Below are 18,177 nucleotides of genomic sequence, written 5' to 3' on the forward strand. Positions count from 1 at the left end.
CAGGAAATTACCCAGATACGCCTTGCAGTAACAAAACCTGCTTCCCAGCACTTGGTCCGAGGCCCGTCACCAGCTTTTCCAAACCACATTCGTGAAGTCCGGTCATGACGACAAGCCATTGAGTCCATAGACTAAAATGGCATGAGGTCGGTCGCAGTCGTGAAAAGATGCGCAGAATTTAATAAACGCCAAAAACAAATGAGACCGTTTCCAAGGCCAAAGCACCGATCGCTTGCAGATATGTCCCCGGGTTCTGTCAAGAGATCGCCGGGGCCTCGAAATATTATGGACGCGGACATGTCATCGTAGGAATTGCCCAAGACCGTCCAACATGCCAACGTCCCATTTGCCCCGGCGAAGGTCCCGGCGCCGCAACGGCACTTGCAAGATCAGAGATGGATATCGCCACCTTCCCCAGATTCCCAACGCCGCCACGCTTCATCATACGCTTCCTCAAGGTCCCGAACCCATCTTCGTGTGTCGAATAGAGCACAAGTCCACTTCGCGTCAAAGAGAACCTTGCGCATCTCGGCCAGTCGACCGCGCCCCTCGCGATATGGCTTGTTCGTAGAGTGATAAGTCAGGCCGCCAGCCAGCCTTGTGGCGACAATCTCGTACTCGGCATCGTCAGCAGCAATCAACTCATGGGCAACGTCAACACCCTTTTGATCTTTGGGGAGGGCGCCCTTCAAGATTGAAGCAGCCATGCGCGAGCACATCTTGTACTCGTATCGCGGTAAGGTAAGGAGAGGTGTGCTTGACCACAACACATCCGCCGCCGTCGTGTGGCCGTTGCATTCAGGAGTGTCCAGAAAGAGGTCGCAAACCCTCGCCCGCGCGATATGTTGTTGCTTGGGTGCGACTTCTGTAAAGTAGATGCGACTGGCGACCTCGTCACCAGCCCATTCCGCGGCGGTCCTCTTGAGGTTCTTCTCTCCAAGCTCCGGGAACTTCAGTAGCCACAGAATGGCATTCGGTACGTTGGACAGGATCCTCAGCCATGTTCTAAATGTGGATGGCTCAATCTGTAGGCCGGGTTAGTTCAGAATACTGCGCTGTTTATCACAATCAAAGCAGCCTACCTTGTACAGTTGATTGAAGTTTCCGAGGATAATAGTATTATCGGGGATGTTCGGGAAGATCTCGCGTCTCATCTGCCACCTTCGTAATTGCTCATCCTCCCACGTAACTTGTCTCTCACGAGCTCCGCAGGACTGAGCATGATCGCAACAGAAGAAAGTGTCCCGACAGAAGATGATGTTTTCAGGATACATCCAGTCGTCCGCTTCGGCGAGCTCTTCGTCGTCAAATATGTCCTCGAGGTTCAGATTGCTCCTCACTGGGCGCAGGGTTGAAGCAGGAATCGCAGTCTCGTCTGCCAGCAGATAGTCACACCATTCGGCTCCCAGGGTCCCGGCGAAACCCATGAATGACATTTGAATCGGCGCGGGCCTCGCGGCGAAGACCTCGTTTCGAGCACCTCGAGTGTAGCCGTTGAGGTTGACAAGAATATGGATCTGATCCTGGACAATCTGGTCGACGAGGCGCTCTGAAGGCCACGTGCTTACATCTCGAAACACCGGGGCTTGCTGCTCTATCTGGAGGCGGTGTTCTGTCCCGTCGCTGGGCGTGGTAGCATAGCAAAAGGCCTTTGCCCGAGAAGGGTCGTGGAAGCCGAACACGGATTGCATCAGATGTGCCAGTGGGTGGTTGTTGAAATCTGACGAGACATACCCAATGTTCAGCTGCGGTCGCGGAGGCGGTGGCGGTGGATAGACTGTAGCAGGTAACCATGGTGCCTTCAGAGTCGAGCATGAGATCCTTGCGGCATTTCGTTGCGAAATCATGCGGATATCCTTGGCTGTCAAGGGACATGTGAACGTGTGGAAAGGCAAGACCGTGGGGGCAGATGGCACTGAAAGCGCATTCGGAAGTCGTGGGCGCGGGAAATCTGCCTCAGACACGCGTCGTCCGCGGATATACTTGTCCTGATACCAATTCCACATGGCCATTCTTATGCCGCGCTCCACAAGGCGTAGAACTCGAGAGCCTTCCCACTTTTGTCCTGCCCATCCGGACAGCTTCTTCTTAAGGTCGATATCCTCCATAGGATCATTCGCTTGGCAAATAGTCGTTAGCTGTTGTGTCAAGGCGCTGATGGTCTCAGGCTGCAGAACGCCTACGCCCCAGTGGGAAGCTTCAGTGAGTTGTCGGGTGACAATGTCTACAACCTTCTTCATCCAGCCTGCTCCAGAGCCTCGAAGCATGGCGTCTTCGACCATCCCAGCATCATTAACATGCCACCGATCAAGCTTCCCACCTTTGGAAAAGACACCACCACGACCACGCCAGTCACAGACTGAGTTCAGTGCGGTGGCAAGCCCACACACGGCTTCAGCAAAGTGTGGGTTGGCGTCGACAGCGCGTCTGTAGTAATGGATGGCATCCCTGACGCGCCCCCTGTCCTTGACGGCGTTTGCCAGATTGGTGAGGGCAATGTCAAACGTGCCGTCACAGGCCACGGCACGCTCGTACATTTGTATGGCGAGGTCGAGCTGGCCCGCGTCCTTGAGCAGACTGCCAAGGTTGGTATGGAGATGAACATGTTTGTTGTCCAACTGCAAGCCGAACTGATAGTATGCCAAAGCCAGCGCAAGACCACTTCCAGGCACAATGCCCGGAATCGTGGGGTGGTGAGTTGTCGTGTGAGCCGGTGTGATGGTAGCTTGGCATTGCTGGACACCGGCGAGAAGGATACCAATGTTGTTCGCTGTGGAAGGGCTTGCCGACAGGGACAAGGACAAGTAATACAAAGCAAGGATATCTCCTACGCCAGACGACTGACGCACTCTTGGCGACGATATGCCATTCGACATGGAGTCCTGAAAGATTTTGGCTAGTGACAGAAGGGAATTGCTTGTTGTCGAGATGGCGGATTTCGCTGGTAGACCATCCGTGACAAACCGTAGACCTGGCAGGCTACCATGAAAGCTGTGGCTGCCGAATACTTTCTGGGCGGTCTGCTTCGCGACCTCTGGCGGTAGAAGCAATGGGCCGGATGGCGGCCGCACATCATAGCCTGGTGGAGCGAGGACGGTTTTCACTCTCCGGATGAGCGATTGTATAGATCGAAAATTACGGCCGGCACTCAGCAGGACGACCTCTTCGAAAGCTGCAGAGGCACCACCGATATCCTTCAAGGCGTACAACAGATTGCCTTTGGCGTGAATCAGGGCAATCATTCTTCCGTTCTCGCTACCAGGAATGAGGTAACCACTGGACGCAAAGCCAGGTTGTGAGACCGCCGCCTCAGTACCAATCTCGTGCCCGGGCAGATCCGTCTGGATCGCACTCCCTGGTGGGCTGGCATGCTGCTGCCCCATGGTCTTCGTGGCGGGCTTGGGGCTGGGATCTTCGCGGACAGCTTGGTGCTTGCTGTGTTGCAGTGATCGCTGAACGAATTCTACTACTTCTACAGCTTCCCTGGTCCTCTGGTGCGAGCAGAGGAGACCGACAAGATGCTCGGCAGCCTCGAGGTAGTCTGGCCGTTTTTGAATCGCGTATCGCCACTGCTTTTCTGCCTGTTCATGCCTGTTGAGACTGTAGAGTGTCGCTGCGATATTTGAGATGGCCTCAATGTGACTGATAGGGTACGAGTCAGCAAAAAAAAAAAAACCGAAAACCGAAACCAAAAAACATTAGCTGCGACGGAGTACTCACCTCTCATCCAGGACCAAGATCCTCTGGAACCACTCAAGCGCCTTGTCATATTGTTCCAGTCCGTAATGGAGACATCCACCGAGCAGAATACCATCAGCCCACTTCCAACCACTCTGCTCACAAAGATTGTGCAGCATTTCGACGGCAGCCTGGGCACCAGCGAGCGGCGACATCACCCCATGTTGCCGTGGGAAATGCGAGCTACCCGTATTGATCAGATGGTAGAAAGCAGGACCAGCAGAATTGTCCGTCCGAACAATACCCTGATTGGCGACCGCATGTTGATCACGAAAGCTCAGATCACGAGGATGCGTAGCTGCACCGTAGCCACCATCGACCAAGGGTACGCTGGTCATAGCAGTTTGCGACTGACGGCGAATAACATTTGAGCTGGTTTGGCTCAAAGGCTTCGGCAGCTTCGGAAAGATGACCATTTTTGACTGGTTCCTGACTGCACCCGTTTGATTGCTCTGGCCAGACTTTTTCCGATTGTGCAGATACGCCAAAAGTTCGAGATATGTGGTATGGGCGTTGGCGAGCGCCTTATCCCTAAATCCACGTGAAGACTGACGTGGCTGCAGCGGATGAGCACTCTCGTACTGCGGCCCAAGGGTCAATGAAGCAAGCTGCTGCGACGCAGACCTGAAATGCAAGCCATTTTCATCGTGGCTGTTGTAATGGATCGGCGTAGCTACCTCTGCCGGTCCCAATGGCTGCGGGATGTGATATAGTCCTTGATGGTTCGGGCCGTAGTATGGTGAAATGCCATATTGGGAGACAGTCGGTGGCACCGGTTGGTAGTTGCCAAAGCTGCCATCATGCCAGTTTGGCGGCAGAGGACCGCCCGGGTTGAATAACGCTGGCCCAGGTGGGTGGTGGTACATGGGTTGGAGAGCGGTTGGTATGCGGGATCCTTGGGTCGGGTTCTGATAGGCGGCAGATGGCAGGTTTGGGGCGCAATCCATCGCTGGAGCCATTTTCATATGCCCATCTGACCTGGTTCTCCAACCTTCGGTGGGAGGAGGGAGACTTACATCTTGCCTGTTGAAGAGCTGCGGCACGAAACTCGCGTACGGATTTACAGAATGATTGAAGACCCTGTCCGGTCCATAGGGATTATGTTGTTGCGCAGGCTGATATTCCGTCGGCAGTCGAGCATTTCCCATCGCCGTATGAAGCGAGCCCGGGATCACCATCTGCTTGAACGGCGGTGGCTGTGATGCCAGCTCGACAGGAGTCCCATCATAACCGGCGTCAATGGTGCCGTTTGGCGTCTTCCTTCGCAGATGGTACTCGTGTGTCCCCGACATGTGCCGCAAGTGCTTTACATTGGACGTGTTCGATTGCGCGGAAACCGGGTGGGTCGCGTTTGAGCGAAAGCTCCGATGTGGGAGAGTGAGGCCGCGGGTGGCCGTGGCATCCCCATTGTGATCGGTCTGGGGTAGGCGATCGTGGTGGGAGACTGGTTCGTGAGGTGGGTATAAGCCGAGATGGGGCAACTGGTGATGAAGGGCCCCAGGATGTCGCTGAATCATGGGAAACATCGGTAGAGAGGTGCCGGCGCGTTACCAAAGGAGCGTGCGTTGCAATGTTGGACCTCGCGACTTGGTCATAGCCTTTTGTGGAAGGCTAAGCCAGCGGAAGTCGATCGCGAGACATCTGGAGGCACGTGTCCCTTGTGTCGCAAACGAGAACTGGAGGGCTGGCACACGGTTGGCGTTCTACGGAATGTGCGCCTGCTCTTTCAACAGGACGCGGACGGCCACGACCGCGTTGTGAAGCCAGGTAGATCACCGCTCTCAAGCTCGCAGGTATGACTGAAGTCCGTGTGTCCGATATCAACCACGATCTACAATCTCCTGGAGGATTCAGGGAGTGTGGGTGAGCACGAGAGCCGACGCTGGAGCCCTTGCTGTCAATGAAACAGTGCGTGGGCCTCGAGAGTCGTCCGTCGACAGCGTCGTGCTGGCTTGCGCTTCACGAACAGTCAGAGTTCCGTCACGGCACGAGGAGGAGAGGGCGGGCACGGAGGCTGGCGCTTTGTGTTGGCGCGGGTCACGGGCAGAACTGGTATCGTCGGGGTTGATCGAGCAGTAGAAGCTTGCTGGAGAAGCCAACAGATAGCGAGCTATGGTGGGAATCAAGTGAAAGAAGAGCCAACAATGTTGCGACGAGGAGGCTTTGAGCTTAGTGTCGTCCCTGGTTGAAGATGGGCGTGGTTCGGCAGACGGGCAAGCGTGGGGAAGCAGGAGCCTAGCAGCGACTAGCTAACGGGCCTTAGAGAAGGGGGGGGCCGGTTCGTCTTGGTGGAGAGGCGGGCGGGAGGTGGTGGGCGCAAGTGCCACGCAGCGGGTGCAAGTGGGCAGCAGCGGTGGTGGACAGGACAGGACGGTGCAGGGGAGGGGCCACGACTGAGGCACGGGGCGCACCCTCCACTGTGCAGCGCACCAGGGGATGCACGCCCGCTGGCCCAAGGCTAGCAGCCCGTGAGCGTGGGGCTGGCTGCCCGGCAAGCGGCAACCTGGCGCGCCTGCTGGCTCCAGAAAAACAACAACCGCCATGCTCAGATCATATCTATCGGCTGGAGACAAATTCGTGAGTGGAGGAAGGTCTCATGTCAGCCTCGGGCGACCATACGGGGCAAGCCACGGCGCAGATGCCCGCGCTGTTCGCAATCCCGACTGCCTCGCCTTTCCTGCTGTGCTCGAGCTTGCAAGCAACACTGAAGCAAGCAGGCAAACGATCTCTCACCCATCAAGGTGGGCAATGCTTGCTGCCTTGCATTGCCCCAGGACCACGCTTCTCGCCCGTGCTCCCCTCCTCCTCATCACCACCACCACCACCACCAAGCAGCGCAGTCGCCATCTTGAGCCAGGTGCGCCAATGCTCTTGGAGGCTGGCGTGCTGCCCCTGCACAAGGCCTGCCAGTGGGACCTTACCGCACCCTGCAGCTGTGCAGCCCATCCACCCCGACTGTAACCCGCCCACCTGTGATGACAAGCGCTACTGCGCACGACTCCCACCCATCCCACGCTGCACACCAACAGGCCAGCACGGCTACCCGCAAGACTTCTCATTCTCGGTGGACAACACCTTGGGCGGTCCTAGTCTCTGCCTTGAAACCTAAGACGGGAGCATAATTCATGTGCACTCTCTGGACAGACCACATCACCATGAATGGCGGCGCAGGTCTCGGCCAAGCCGGGGCCCAACGCCTTCTTGCAACACATGCTTCGCGCCGGGCGTGCTCCGAAGCAGCCGCCCATCGTGATCGGCTCACCAGCAGGGCTGCCCGTACACCAATCTATTGTGGCTCGGCCGCCGATCGCCTGTCAGGTCCTCCCCACACAAACACTGGCGGGCACTCTAGCTGGGGGACCCCCGGCGGTGCTGCCGTGCCATGGCCACCAGTCGAGTAAGGATCTTCAGGCCTTTCGACAATGCCAAACAACCACGATGCACAGGGCTGCCAGCGCGTGTAGCCTAGCCGGGTGGGCTGCTGCGCGGAATGGCTCCCCCAGTGCTGCCCTCTGTATGACCCGGCCAGCCGACTGAGAGCGCAAGCCCAGCACTGCGTGATGTCAAACCTGTCACAAATGACACTCGGGAGGATGGGCGGTGGGCCAAGGATGGGATTTGGGTATGTGGCGCCTCGGGAATTCGCGTACGCCGTTGTCGCAGCTCATCTACGCTAGCAGTCCAATCCCGCTGTGTCGACAACGACAACCCTCAATTTCAGGATCCCAGTCACGATGTCGTAACACCACGGGCTTTTTCTGAGACCAGGGGGGGCCCTAGCTCCGCACTTGTAGCTTTTCTTGTGGTGTCCTCCACGTTTGAGGACAGACAAGCGCCTTGGTCGCTTCTCCGGCGGAATCACACACGCTCCTAATGGAACATTCGTCGTGCGATATCGCGTCCTTGTGGAGGGAGACAAACTTTGACAAACGAGGACAGTAGACCACCGGGCTTGCCGGCTGAAACGTAGCAGCTCGATCGAGGCCTTTAACGGCTTCGGCGCGGTGCTGACTCACAGCACAGCCGCACCGGGACCATCCGGGCTGAACCCACTTCACCACTGTCCGTCATCATGACAGTCAGTGGTTGCAGCCAGGTCAGCAGTCACGCCAGCGGCATTTCACCGAGGCCGCCCCCATGTATCTAGTTTATGTACACGCTTCCTCTGGTGATATTCTTTGTGATGACCGCTAGCGCCCGTTTGTTCTCGCAACCCCCTGCTGTCGTCGGATTGAGATACGGGTGGCAGATAGCCATGGCGCATTTGAGCTTGTTAGCGGCGAGACTAGTTCAGAGCACCCTAACTGTGTGGTTTGGCCAGCATTCCCCGAGGCGTAATTAAGGTACGTTGAAGTTGTTTTTTGAAGGTTCTTACCAGCGCCGCCCCGGAGCTCAGTTGCTCACATAAGTACCTTGTGGTTCTTGTCTTGCTCGGCTTCCAAGGTAAGACTTGAGCTTTTTGGTTCCTGCATACTTCATGAATGCGGTTCCTGCGACAGCACGCCATGACGTGCAGTCGCAAGCCCCGAGGCTCAACCTAAGGTTTTCCCAGCCGGCACAGGTACATACATCCCCAAGCTTGCTGCTGCCCAGGTGGGCTTCGAGCTACCCAACGATACCTACTAGTGTAGGTAAGCAGGATAGTTCGCTCCGTGCCCGCGACCTCAAAATAGCCATAGCTACAGCCTCGCGTTGGAGGAGAAAGCATATATGAAAAGGACCATGTCTCAAGGGCAAATGTGTAGCTGGCACAGCCGATCCACCGTCTACGGCATCAGAACTATACTCTAGACACAAGACCCCAAACCCTTGACATACGCCGCGAAAATAAACAAAAATAAATGGATAAATGAAGGACAATGATGAAAAAGAAACACAGTAATGCGGACAAATAGACATCAAATCTGAAGTGGACGAACAGACACCAGGTCGCCGACATTTCTTTGGTACCACTGCCTTGAGATCGACTTAGGTGGCAATCCTGCTGTAGTTCTAATTCTTTGACTAACGACGGCTGTGATAACGACGACGGCGTGGAATGTTCGCATTGCAGCTCGAACGTGGGACGATCCACGGTGCTTATACACTTGTGGTAGGTGGACGAATGGCCTGGAGGGTCTCGTCCACTTGCAAGGGTGCATAGGATAATTGAGCTCTCCATATTATGGACGAATGGCCCGTAGGTAAGCGTACTTGTAAGTCGGGAGATCAAGGCGGCATCAATAGACACTGGTCAAGCAACTGCGAAAAATTTACAAGGCACGAAGGTGCCGGCAGTATTCACTGCTCACGTCTTCAACAGAATTTGATAGAAGGGCTAGAAAAGCTTTATTTTGTACTTATTGATTCGCCCACCCGAATGCCATGTTGGGATACGTGCTTCTATCTGCGCAGCCCCGTGATTGATAGGACTTCATACATACACACACGCGGCGTAAGCCGACACGCAACGAGAGGTGGTCGTCAAGACTACCAGAGCCAGACGCTAGCCAATCCGACAGTGCAACTTCATCGAAAGGCAAGCTACAGATATGGCAGAGAGTGGTGTGGACATGTTGGCCAAAAAAAAGATGGACCTCTGAACCTCCATGTTCGCCTTTCCGGGTCCGAAGACCCGAAGAGACGTGGGTGGCCGCGGTGAGTATATGGTCAAATTGGGTTGATCTTCCTTGTCGTAAAATAGAAATGTACCACGGAGTAAATGGTAGACCTCAGAGTGTGGCAAGGGTGTTTTGTGCTTTTCAGCAATTGGAGATGGTGCACTGGGGATGGGGATGGACTTGGGTAGGCTTGGATGGATAGGAAGTCAGTCAACACATAGCACGTGATTCTCGATACCTCACATGTCGAAAACCAAGAGAACCATAACGACGGTTCCCTGCTTGTTTTTGTCGCATCTTGAAAACGCGGGCGTGCGTGCTGATTGCGAAGTCGCCGCACGCCTCTGATGGTATTGTGATTCTTTTTCTTCCGTTTTGCGCCCCCTCGGCAGCGAGACGGTTCGCCCGATGTGTCGAAGAGGGGCGGCGTGTCTCCCGCCAGCCTCAATACAAAGCCGTCATGTTTCCTGACCTAACGCCTGTAACAGATGCGAACAAGAAAAAAAACTTGGAACCACAGCTCTCAAGAAACCCGTTCATTCATTTTTTTCGTCAAATTCCGTAGAGGGCAGATTTACTCCTCAGGGACTAGAAGGCGTGAAAAGTCAGTCCATGTTGTGTGCGTGATGCGGACCGCATGCGAATGGGAGTCTTACTCTCAATCTCGCCGCTCTCAATGTCGTCCTGGATGTCCTTGGGGCTCCGGCCATCGACCTGGCAGCCGACGCTGAAGGCAGTACCGAGGATCTCCTTGACGGTACCCTTGAGGTCCTTGGAGAAGGACTTGAAGCGCATCGTCCGGGCAATCTCGATGATCTCATCGAGGGCAACGGACTTGTTGTGCTTGATGTTCTTCTCCTTCTTGCGGTCACGCGGAGGCTCCTTGAGGGCCCGGATGATGAGCGAAGAGGCGGTAGGCACGACCGAGACGGCGGCCTGACGGTTCTGGATGGTGAGCTTGACGGTGACGCGCAGACCCTTCCAGTCGCCAGTGGCCTTGGCGATATCTTCTCCGACCTTCTTGGGCGACAGACCGAGAGGACCGATCTTGGGAGCCAGAGCGGAAGAGGCACCGACCTCACCACCGGTGGCACGGAGGTGGCTGTTCGAGGAGATCAAAGTCAGCCAGATTGTCCCACGACACTCTTGTCTATTTCTCTAGATTGCATTTGTCGCTGCTTGCGCCGACGTGCGATTCTCTACCCTCGCGGGTTTCGGGGGTGAACGTACATCACCTTGATCTCATTGGGGTCGATCTTGGGGGCTATTGGCAAGGCATTGCGGTGTCAGTCTACGTAGTACAGCTCCGAACATCTCTTGGGTGTGGGATGCACATACGCATGGTGACGGTCTGGTGAAGGGATTGACGGTGTGGTTGGGTGAGATACGGTCGTGAAGGGGATGAACGTTCCAAGGCCTCTCGCTCAAGTGTTCTTGGAAAAGGCGTCCAGTCGACGAAAGTTTGGGTGGGGAGCGTCGCCCAGGATTCGACAAATTTGAACGCACAATTTGTGTGGGCGACCAGGAAAGAACCCTAGTGCGCGCGATAAGCCGCCGATAAGCAGGGGTGGTCGACCAAGGAGTCGGAAGTGGGTCGCGGGTCATTCGTGGCCGAGATAATTCCGCAGCGTGGTGCAATCTGCATAAAGGTTGTGCACAATAATGCTACAATCATGCTCCCCTGTGTCTGATGGTGAACAGCAAGCATCTTGCAACGAGCGTGTGGTTCTTGACGAGAGCGAAGTGCTGGCAGAGGATGCACATATGATACCAGGGCGCCGCAACTTGAATACTGGACATGTGGCCTCATCTGCGCCACGCTGCTATATTCACCTCAATGATCCATCAATGTCTAACATCGTCATCAGAAATTGCACCAACAGCCACACTAGCACAAGGTAGTCGACCTTAGACGATTCATGAGGGCGTGTCATTCGCTGTATATGTTCGCTACGAGGCATTTTGCAATGTTCCAGGCGCCACGCTCTCCCAATTTCAGTCATTAGTTTGTGCCGCTGACCGCAAGCTTCATGAGGTGCTCCATGAAGGTCTGTAGCGACACGTCATCAGTGAAGATTGTCTGGGCGGTCTGGGCACCGAGACCTCCGTACGCCCCAGTCGTATGCGTGGTCGAAGGGTTGAGCTTGGACAGCAGGAAACGAGCCTGCGAGCCACCGGCATCGCAAACGATGAAGCGAGGCAGGGGGAAGCGGTCGCCAATCAGATCCTAGTATTCATTAGCAAGTGTACACCGAACACGTGAGTATGACATGACTTACCCTTGCATCCTCCTTCGGCTGTTCGAGGAGGGCAGCAAAGTTCTCATAACCCTCTTGGTCCTGGTAGCCAGCCTTGCGCCACTCGGCGACAGTCTCGCCGTGGAAGATGAGGATGTGGAAGAACGTGTCCAGAAGCAAGATGTGAGTTGGCTGGATGGAGGTAGAATCCAGGAGGACAGGCTGGCCGCCATCCTGGTCGAAGGTGTACGAGTCAAGCGTTGGCTGGATCATGACCAGCGAGTTGCTGACATCCTCGTGGTTCAGGACGTGGCGGTAGAAGGCCGTCTCGTCGGGAGAGTTGTTGAAGACCTGCAGGAACTGGCTTCGGCGCAAGTGGAACATGAACTGTGGGTATAGGGTGAAGTTCTTCTCGAGCCTAAATGACGTCGGGTCATCCTTTCGGTAGTCGGCAAATCGTGAGCACAACCTGATCAGCATGCGGTCGACCCATCTGAGGACGTCGGGTCCGTCATCCACTTCAGCCTTGAACACTGCAATTCTGGACATGAGGACGGCAGCTGCCTCCTGATCAAAGGATTGGGCAATCGCTGGGTCGCCAGTGGGGCCGCTGAGGTTTCTCGCAATTGTCGTCACTCTCAGGTGGAATTGGCCAGAGGAGTGCTGGTAATAGGTGAGGAACTGGATCATGCCCTTCGCCGCCCCTTGAGGATGCGCCGGAGCATTGCCCTGCCCAGCCATTTCAAAGTAGACGCCGTAACTGGCGCTCGGGTCGATACCGCACATCTTCCACGAGCAAGTGTTGCCAATACCGCATTCTGTCTCGCCGACCGAAGTTGACTTTTTGTTCAACGATACAGCATGACCGATGAGACCGGTAACCTTGAGCTCCTTAGTGGTGAGGACCTCTAGCACCGCATTGAAACCCATCAGGAGGTTGTCGTCTCCGTCCTTTTCAAAGACGCGAATAAAGGACTGCTTGAACATGGATGACGTGAAACTGTCTGTCAGGATCATGTGTCCTCCTGTAGAGTTGCAAAGACCCTTCATCTCCAGCAAGCCGACCTGGTCAAGACAACCGGCAAAGATGTCTATTATGTGGCCGTTGTGTGCTGTCCTCTTCGCGAGTGTGTCGTAGAACTATTCTCTGTTAGCCTGGAGCAGGGTGGAACTGCATATCTGGGCATGACTAACCTTGAGAGCCTTCTTGTAGTACTTGATATTATCACGGTCAATATCGTGGTGAGAACGAATGGGCTCCCTGAGCTCCGGTCCAACCACCATGCCAGGGCCTTCGGTAGCCGCGCCTCCAGCGAAAAGCATGATACGACCACCAGCGTTCTGGAATGATGTCTCAAGAAGGCCGACGGCAACGCCGAGAGCGACACCAGTGCAGCGCAAGCTGCGCTTGTCGCTGGCAACAGGCCAGGGGTCCTTCTGAAGCTGCTCCAAGACTTTGGTGAGTTGGAACTCGCACTGCTGCACGGGCAGAAGGAATCTTGTCGCTGGGCCCATTGGCATAATGGGGCGGCCTTGCTGCTGGGGTTGTTGAGGCATGCCGGGACGCATGGCGGGGTTCACAAGTCCAAGCATCTCCTGGACCTGCTTCGCTGAATAGTCCTTGTTGCCGCGGAAAACGTAGGACTTGGCGCACTCGGTGTAGCCAATCTCGTGGACTTGGGCCTGCAAATATGAGTTGTCAGCGGGTAATTTGCGCATTGCGTGTCGGGTTACCCACCATTGTGCCGTATGTGATCAGACCAACGAGCGCATTCTCTGGGAGCAAGCTCAAGCTCATGATGAGCGACTCCTTGAGAGCCGCAAGACTGTCATCCTCCTGGCACGCATCGACAACGTAGAGGAAGATCGGAGGGCTGGGTGCCGGTCTTGAGAGTCGGTACTCGATTGTGGTATTAGAAGGGTGAAGCTCGGGAGGAATGGCGTTGGCGGTGATATCCTTGTAATGAGGCGGGAGAGGGTTTCTCGACAGGCAGAAAGGACATATCCAGAGGCGCGCGCGCACGTCGACTTGGCTGTTTCACGAAGCTGGTCAGCCACCTTGACTAAAGCAATCCGTAATGCTGCGAGGTTCGTACCAAAACGGGTTCAACACGGATCTGCATGGCTGCCGGCAGGTTACGGGCTCGAACTGGAGGAGAGGGGTATCGGGTTTCTCCTTGAGAGGTGTGTAGAGGGCGCCGATGGGAGCGACGAGCCGTGAAGCTTCCTGTGCGGCAGTTAGCATCAATTGGCGCGGCGCCTCTCACCACGGCTCCCTGTGATGTTTGGTACTGACCATGCGCGAGGAGGGCCAGACGTTCCAGCTAAGGCGGACGCCATCGCGGTCTTCGACCTCGGACCAGCTGTCCTTGAGGGCCTCGTAGTCCGCCATTCTGTACACGAGTGCGTGGCAAAGAGCGGTTTCGTTGGGGGTTGATGTTTAGGTATCTGGTCTTCGGGAAGGGGTTGGCCCAGACTGCAGCTGGGCGTCGACAGCTTTCCACGTCGTTGATAGCGTGCCGCAACTGAAATGTGGCTTCTGCGTCAAGCTGGCAGCGACGACCAAGCCACGGCCTCCACACCCCACTTGAGCTGCCACATGCACCTCAGAGCTGGCCACCCTTTGGGGTCCCTGCCTGCCTGGCGCCAAGCTGGCTGCATTTGCAAACCGCATCGAGAACCTGACTGTAGGACAAACAGGCCTGCGCCACTCCAGTCCACCAAATGCAATGAGACTCAAGATCGCTCGCAAGGCCGCTGACCAGCCGAGCTGCACCTGGTTTTCAGAATACAGGTCAAACTGTCTAGACAAACTGTCTACAGAGAGAGCAACAACATGGATACATCTGCTGCACAACGAGCATGGTGCTGATCCCCAGCGTCAGCCCAACTCCTGAGCTGCTCAAAGTGCTCTAGGATAACAACATCAAGCTAGAGGTGATCCATCGTTGCGTCCATCGTCGCCGGTTGAACGGGCATGACCGTGTCCGAACTCTCCCTGCGCAGCCTCAACGACGAACAGTGGGCACACCTTTCCCTCGGCACCTAGCGAGATTGACATCAGACATCGCACGCCAGCCAGCACTGCATGAAAAAGAACGGTAGCCACAATCACTTAGACCTCAGAGATACCACGCGTTCCAACAAACGATATTTCTTACGACCGATCACCTCTACTTGTAGTTGGTGTCCGTGGCTAGTCTGTGTAGGGACAAGCACACGCCGAGGCACGCGATAGTTGACTTACATGACTGACCAGGCCCCTCTTTCAATAGAGGTAATGATTGGAGGAAGATTGAGTACTTATACGTCAGCCACGGACAGTGTCGGGTAGTTTTTGGTGGCAAGTGCCCGCAAAGCGGGACAATTGCGCACGCAGCCCTCGCAAGAGGAGGATCAACCACGCCAGAGACTGTCGTCTACACCAAAGCGTCTCGTCGACCAAGTATACGTTCTTTTTGCTCGCCTTGAATCCTGATCGAGACCCAGTTTGCAAACCTAGTGCCTGGTGATAGATGGGCATGAGTCTCGACGCAAATGCATGGCAAATGTGGGTGAAGGACTTTTGTCTCGCTCGGTTCTGCTGTCCGATGAAGAAAACATGCTCCAAGGGACGGCCACCATGTCTTGTGTGGTGTGGACTTGGCTGGCGCGATGAACCGTTGCCACGACGATGGGGGGCAAAAGCATCGAAAGGATCGAGCGCTGAGTACGCAGTATTTCTGTCTTAAGTAAGACTGACAAATCGCGGTGCACAAAGCCGGCTATGCTAGATTAACTTTGGTAGCCGAGCAAGGGTCGTCAAGTCGTGGAGGGGCCGAGCGACGAACCCCGACCCCCACCAGAGGGGCAAGCAGCAATCAGCGCACGACGGCTGTGGCGCCAAGCACCTGCAGGTTTCTAGACCAAGCAAGAATCACAGGTTTGCACGGGTTGCGGAGTGCAGTTTGAGCCCGAGGATGGCCTGGCACTCTGAAGCTTTACAAACCAAGCACTCAATTTAGTCCCGGGCGGGTAGGCGCTCACGCATTGAGTCCGGAGGTTGACGTCCACCAGTTCCAGGGGGGTCTTCCCAACAGGTACCGTATCTTGCCTTTGATACTAGACTGGAACACGGTGGGGTTCTTCTCACTGGCTTCTCCTGAGAACTTGACCCGAGACTAACCTGGACATTTCTAGAAGCCGCTCCAGCCAGCCGAGTCAAGCTTTGCAAGGGCCAGCACAATCATCCAAGTTGCGTCACTGCAAACAGAATCTGTCTGGAGCGGCATGCGGCAACCCCCGACCCTGCCCCGACGAGCCCAGCTTTGCAAGCCCTTGAGCGTTCGAAGGCGTGCAGCAGATGGCACGATTGCGTCGTGATGGCCGGCCCTGACTCGCTCTCACATGGGTTGGGTGTCTCCCACCGGCTACTCGAGTTGTCCCCGCCGACTGCCTGCCGAGACAGGGATCTATCTGTACAGCACTGGCAGTCTTCCTCGCTCGGGCGCTCCATCTCCAGGAGATGATTATTCAGCGGGCTGTCAGGCCCTGGGCCCACTGCCAGGAACGGCGGGCCTCTATTACGAAGCGCTTTCTCATCAACACGCGATGTCGCCATCTAGGCTTGATGTGGGCCTTCGGGAACCCTGCGGCAACTGAGGGCCCGTACGGGGCCCTCCGGATGCTCAGTTGCCCTGCGAGTCTGCGTGGGATAGGAAACTCGCAGGCCTTTAATGCAAGATGAACCCCTCTTTGACTCCAGACCGCATCTTGACCGTGCCCCTCAAAGGACTCTCGGGTATAAGTAGATCACGATGGCTTCCCTCGTAACCAGAACAATCTCGCGCCTTCCCAGACTCGCTCCATCCACTCGCATCTTCTCGCCTTCTGCACCAGCTAGACTCGGTCTGCTCTCCCCTGCCAACTGCAACAGAAACAACTTCACCAGGACACCCGTTCGACACTCGTCAACCGCCACAATGTCTGCCCCCAACGCCGTCATCGAGCTCATCAAGACTCGCCGCACCTACTATGCCCTGAACAAGGAGCTCCCCATCCCCAAGGCCCGCATCCAGGAGATTGTCCAGGAGGCCGTCCAGCACGTCCCCACCTCGTTCAACTCGCAGTCCAACCGTGCCGTCATCCTCTTTGACGAGAACCACGACAAGCTGTGGGACATCACCACCGCCACCCTCAAGAAGATCGTCCCTGCCGAGAACTGGGAGGGCACTGCCGGCCGTATGGCTGGCTTCAAGGCCGGTGCCGCTACCGTAAGTCATCTGCAGTCCCCCAAGCCAAGCCGCAGGCACAATGACACAGCCGACTGACCTCGGCATTTCTTGCCTTGTACAGGTTCTGTTCTTCGAGGACCAGGATGTCATCCAGGGCTTCCAGAAGGCCATCCCCCTCTACGCCGACAACTTCCCCGTCTGGGCCACCCAGGGCGGTGCCATGCTCCAGTACACCGTCTGGACCGCTCTCGAGGTCGAGGGCCTCGGTGCCAACCTCCAGCACTACAACCCTCTGATTGACGAGGAGGTTGCCAAGACCTGGGAGCTCCCCGCCAGCTGGAAGCTCACCTCGCAGCTCGTCATTGGTGGCCGTGCCGCCGAGGCTGGCGCCAAGGAGTTCAAGCCTGTCGAGGAGAAGGTCAAGGTCTTTGGTGCTTAAGCGTGCATCGGTAGACGACCGCGACAGACGTCATCGAGGTGGTCCCTTTGTGTGGCGGATCATCAGAGAGAAGCAGAGGAGGAATAACTAGACCAGCGTCAGCATTTTGCATAGCGATTTGAATATAATCCGAATTACCCGGTGCAACACAGCAATTGACGGAGAAAGTGAGGATGTGTTATTACTCTTTGTACGTAGGTGCGATGTTGGGGAGGTCAGCCGTGATATGTATGGGGGTGTGTACCACGTGCAGCCTGCAGCGGTTCGAGGCTTGGCGCGGCACGTGGGAGATGACAAACTTAGAAGGTTCTGTCTGCATGCGCGTCAGATGCGCTTGCTGGCAAGTGAGCAGGCCGATCAGGCACTCTCTTCAGCTGACGCGACCACCTGCAGGCTGCCTACACAAGACAAGGTCAGAGCTCTGGGTGGATGCCTCTGCGCCGATCTCTCGCGCCTCGTCGCAAGCATGCCTCTCTCTCAGCTGGTTGTTCGCACCCGCTGGGATGTAGAGGAATGACCCTCGCCTTGCCTGTTTGGGGCCAATCGGACAGCACCCAGAGTGTCCCGAGGTCTGATTCAGAGCTCTCTCTCGCAGTAGTTAACGGCAGCATGACAAAAGCCTCCGCGGTTGCCGCCGGACCAGGTGACGTAGAGATCACGATAAAGACAATGGCCACTGCGCAGCAGATTGGCGACACTGATCTGCTCCTCGGCGCGCACGGCCTGCATGAGCAGCGTGCCCAAGGCCGCCGTCGGGCCGCTTGCAATATTAATCTCGTGCGATATAACGGCAGACATGGACAGGATGGCCACGGGCTCAGCCAGCTCTTGCCCGATGCAGCCTAAGGCCCTCAGGACGACTAGGACGGCGATGGCGATGAAACCCCGTTCCTGAAGGGCTTCTAGCTTGTTCCTGGTCCAGCCGGCGCCGTCGCGCGCGGCTCATTGGC

General features: G+C 56.1%; 4 protein-coding genes across 4 annotated transcripts; 1 reads left to right on the plus strand and 3 right to left on the minus strand.

Annotated features, from left to right (window-relative positions):
- Window positions 1-389: 389 nt before the first annotated feature.
- Window positions 390-5,030, minus strand: B0I36DRAFT_241015 (glycosyl transferase family 41-domain-containing protein; the record flags this gene model as incomplete). The annotated part of the gene is made up of 4 exons (XM_046149808.1): window positions 390-1,025; window positions 1,083-3,642; window positions 3,721-4,687; window positions 4,751-5,030. The coding sequence occupies 4 exons, from the start codon at window positions 5,028-5,030 to the stop codon at window positions 390-392; spliced, it is 4,443 nt and encodes a 1,480-aa protein (XP_046013666.1).
- Window positions 5,031-9,912: 4,882 nt separating this feature from the next.
- B0I36DRAFT_347996 (60S ribosomal protein L12) lies at window positions 9,913-10,680 on the minus strand (the record flags this gene model as incomplete). The annotated part of the gene is made up of 4 exons (XM_046156634.1): window positions 9,913-9,926; window positions 9,995-10,440; window positions 10,569-10,602; window positions 10,677-10,680. The coding sequence occupies 4 exons, from the start codon at window positions 10,678-10,680 to the stop codon at window positions 9,913-9,915; spliced, it is 498 nt and encodes a 165-aa protein (XP_046013667.1).
- A 366-nt stretch (window positions 10,681-11,046) lies between these two features.
- On the minus strand, window positions 11,047-14,103 carry B0I36DRAFT_286982 (Sec23/Sec24 trunk domain-containing protein). Its single transcript, XM_046151615.1, has 6 exons — window positions 13,872-14,103; window positions 13,672-13,802; window positions 13,314-13,608; window positions 12,770-13,258; window positions 11,618-12,715; window positions 11,047-11,565 (listed from the first exon to the last, which is right to left on the minus strand). Exons 1-6 carry the CDS (start codon window positions 13,965-13,967, stop codon window positions 11,341-11,343), a joined length of 2,334 nt encoding a protein of 777 aa, XP_046013668.1. The 5' UTR covers window positions 13,968-14,103; the 3' UTR covers window positions 11,047-11,340.
- A 2,433-nt stretch (window positions 14,104-16,536) lies between these two features.
- B0I36DRAFT_361598 (nitroreductase) lies at window positions 16,537-17,227 on the plus strand (the record flags this gene model as incomplete). Its single annotated transcript, XM_046158504.1, has 2 exons — window positions 16,537-16,827; window positions 16,910-17,227. 2 exons carry the CDS (start codon window positions 16,537-16,539, stop codon window positions 17,225-17,227), a joined length of 609 nt encoding a protein of 202 aa, XP_046013669.1.
- Window positions 17,228-18,177: the final 950 nt, after the last annotated feature.

The sequence above is a fragment of the Microdochium trichocladiopsis genome (assembly GCF_020744255.1).
Source record: "Microdochium trichocladiopsis strain MPI-CAGE-CH-0230 chromosome Unknown B0I36scaffold_4, whole genome shotgun sequence".
In the NCBI taxonomy this organism is placed as follows: domain Eukaryota; kingdom Fungi; phylum Ascomycota; class Sordariomycetes; order Xylariales; family Microdochiaceae; genus Microdochium; species Microdochium trichocladiopsis.